The following is a 2,864-nucleotide window of genomic DNA, read 5'->3' on the forward strand; positions in this document are numbered from 1 at the left end:
CACACACACACACACACTATTTGTGTATCAAAATTATTAATAGTTTTGAGGTTAAATTATTTAATTTATAATTCAGTTTTGTGTTGGCTGTTAAAAGTTGATGTTGATTTATTAATGGGGGATTTGTGTACATAGTCAATAATTGTTATGGTAGAAAATTTTACTTTAAAGTGAAATATTAAAAGTTAGATCTTTGGGGTAAGATGACTCCCTCAAATCTAGTTTGTGCGAGAGTTTTTATTTAATTTAATAGTCATTATAAATCATTTAAAAAAAAAAGAATATATAGTGTAATTCAGATGCATCTCTGACTGTAATTCTGTTTTTTCTTTCCTGTCATTATTCAATTATTCAAGTAAATTAGCAAAATGCATGAATATTAGAAAATTAAAAATGCATAGAATATATGATTTAATATTTTAAATGAATAACATCTTCTCTATAGTACCCTACATTTTGGATCTATTCTTTAAACACACGATTCCAAATGTGACTTTTTGACAAAAAGTGAAGTTTGATGAGTGAGCACAAATTCTTCCATATAAGTGTGCTTGTTGTGTTTAATGAATGGACTTGGACTACAGTATGCATTTCTGAGGCCAAGCGTAAGCCTTGTTAGTTTGCTTAAAATGCTTTCCCTTTTAAGGGCCATTAAAAAGATTGAACTATTCCTTCAGAGTAACAACTTGGTATAAACCTTGGAAAGAGGCTGTTTTTTGTGTGTGTGTGTGGGCAGCATTGCATCGATAATCACCCCAAAGAATATTGGTGTAGTTCCTGTTTATTGCTCAGACAGCATTAGAGGCTTTTAACTTCACATCATGAGGTTTTATCCTAATCGATATTGATAAGGTAGTCGCCTACTGTCTGTTCAGTTAGCATAGGGTTCATCATTAACTCAACAGTTTGTGCAATCCAGCAAGACTGGGCTTGTTACTCTCTGTCTTGTTATTCCACATCAGTAGTTCTGCTTCAGGAGGAGAAGCCAGGCTTTTGTAATGGCTGAACAGAGGAGAGTTTCATTTAATGATGTATCTCTCCTGCTCTCTTCCACGTTCTCCAGTGGAGTTCATAACACAGCCATGGACGTGAGCACCTCTCTGAAGATGAGCTCTCTGACCATCCAGAGTCTCTTCAGCTATGTGGAGGAGGAAAACCTTTCGGCCATCAAAGCTCATCTGGACAAGTACAGAGAGGTGGACACCAGAAATGAAGTGAGTGTGCAGGAACCCTTAAAGCATTATTCTGTGTTGTTTTCAGCTTAGGAGTTCATTCACACTGCATATTGATTTTCTTAAAATCTGATCTTTAGGACTGGCTGTGTGCATTGTAATTTTTCAAGTGTTGAAAACAGATTTATTTTAAGGTATAATACTCGTTATTAACAAACCATTAACTATGACTATTGCCTCAATAAACTCATAATTTTGCTGCTTATTAATAGTTAGTAAGGTAGCTGTTAAGTTTAGGTATTGGGTAGGATTAGGCATGTAGAATATAAAGCACATATTCTGTATGACCATAAGTACTTATAGTGTTAATAATAGGCATGCTAATAAGCAACTGGTTAATAGTGAGAATTGGTCCCTATACTAAAGTGTTACTGCACTTTATATATCTAAATTTGTTTCGCCATGCTGAACTCAGACGTATCAGATATAAAGCATTAGAGGCATTACTGTACTCTTTACGCATGAATGCATGCTGTGTCCAAAACCACTCGATTGTTTGCTCATTCATCATACATTATGTAGTAAATGAATGAAATGAAGTGAATTTAATATGAATGAATGAAAATGAGTGAATTCAAACACAAGTAGACACTATAATGTGCTTTGTGTTGAATGATGAGCGGAAAATTTGTTATTGTAAAAAAAAATTATAAATCTGTGTGTGTGTGTACTGCGTATATACTGTATATATTTATATATGGGTCGAAGACGAGATGTCCCATTTTTGTATCTGCATCAAATAAAATTTACAAAAGTGTATTTATTTACATAAAAAACATATTAAATGCAAGTAAAGTGTGTACTTTAATGTTTCAAATAACTGTTGTGAAAAGTGAAAATAAAATATGGGTGAAATAATATTTCATTGTCATTCAGCATATATTTATGTAAAAATAAAACATACATATTCTGACCTGTATTGTTTAAAGTATATAAAAGGAAAAAGTGATCATACTGAATTTTATTATGTTAAATGATAAAAACATCTTGCTGACAATATACATATTCTGACCTGTATTAATGAAAATATATAAAGAAGAAGTGTTCATACTGAATGTTGTTATATGTTACATGTCTTGCTGATGACTAGGAAAAACCTAGTGGGGTGAAGAATAGTGGCAAAGATTGGTAAAGTAAAATTTAAAATGACAATTAATTAGTATTTTAGGGCTGCACTGTGATCCTTAAATAGAGTCTATTTATGGCATTATCTAATCATTCTTTTTCAAAAAATGCCTGACAAGATTTTTTGGTATATGAACTATTGTTACACTGAATATTTTAGTGAGGTCTTCTGTAAATCATGGGAAATATATATGATAGTCATTATTTTTTTCTCAGAAAAAAAAAATAGTAGTACACATTCTAATGTATGGGGAAAAAATCTGCATTAAACTTTTATTTTTTTGATGCTTAAAGTCACCATGAAATCAAAACTGAAAATTCTTATTTTTTAATGGAATACTGTAGTGTTTATTATAAATAATTTATCAGTGCACTTCATTATCTTTTTAAAATTCATGTGCCCTCGTAATCTTTAATCAAAAACGTTAACCTCCCCTCCCCCTCAAAACGACTCATCTTCTCTTCCGGTCACAAGCTATGGCGCAAGGGCGGAGCTAGTGACGTGAG

General features: G+C 32.2%; 1 protein-coding gene across 7 annotated transcripts in view; it reads left to right on the plus strand.

Moving 5' to 3' along the window:
• LOC107752760 (kinase D-interacting substrate of 220 kDa-like) overlaps positions 1-2,864 on the plus strand; it is a 60,980-nt gene that overhangs the window by 3,389 nt on the left and 54,727 nt on the right. For 3 of the 7 annotated variants that reach the window (XM_016568809.1, XM_016568810.1, XM_016568811.1), the window contains exon 2: positions 1,064-1,214. In XM_016568809.1, the coding sequence (XP_016424295.1) occupies positions 1,083-1,214 (132 nt within the window). In that variant the 5' untranslated portion in view covers positions 1,064-1,082. Of the gene's footprint in view, positions 1-939; positions 1,215-2,864 lie in introns of those variants that run through there. The other 4 variants (XM_016568806.1, XM_016568808.1, XM_016568807.1 and 1 more) reach the window with 2 other exon arrangements.

This window comes from Sinocyclocheilus rhinocerous, unplaced genomic scaffold (assembly GCF_001515625.1).
Source record: "Sinocyclocheilus rhinocerous isolate Xijiao unplaced genomic scaffold, SAMN03320098_v1.1 scaffold61, whole genome shotgun sequence".
Taxonomy (NCBI): Eukaryota; Metazoa; Chordata; class Actinopteri; order Cypriniformes; family Cyprinidae; genus Sinocyclocheilus; species Sinocyclocheilus rhinocerous.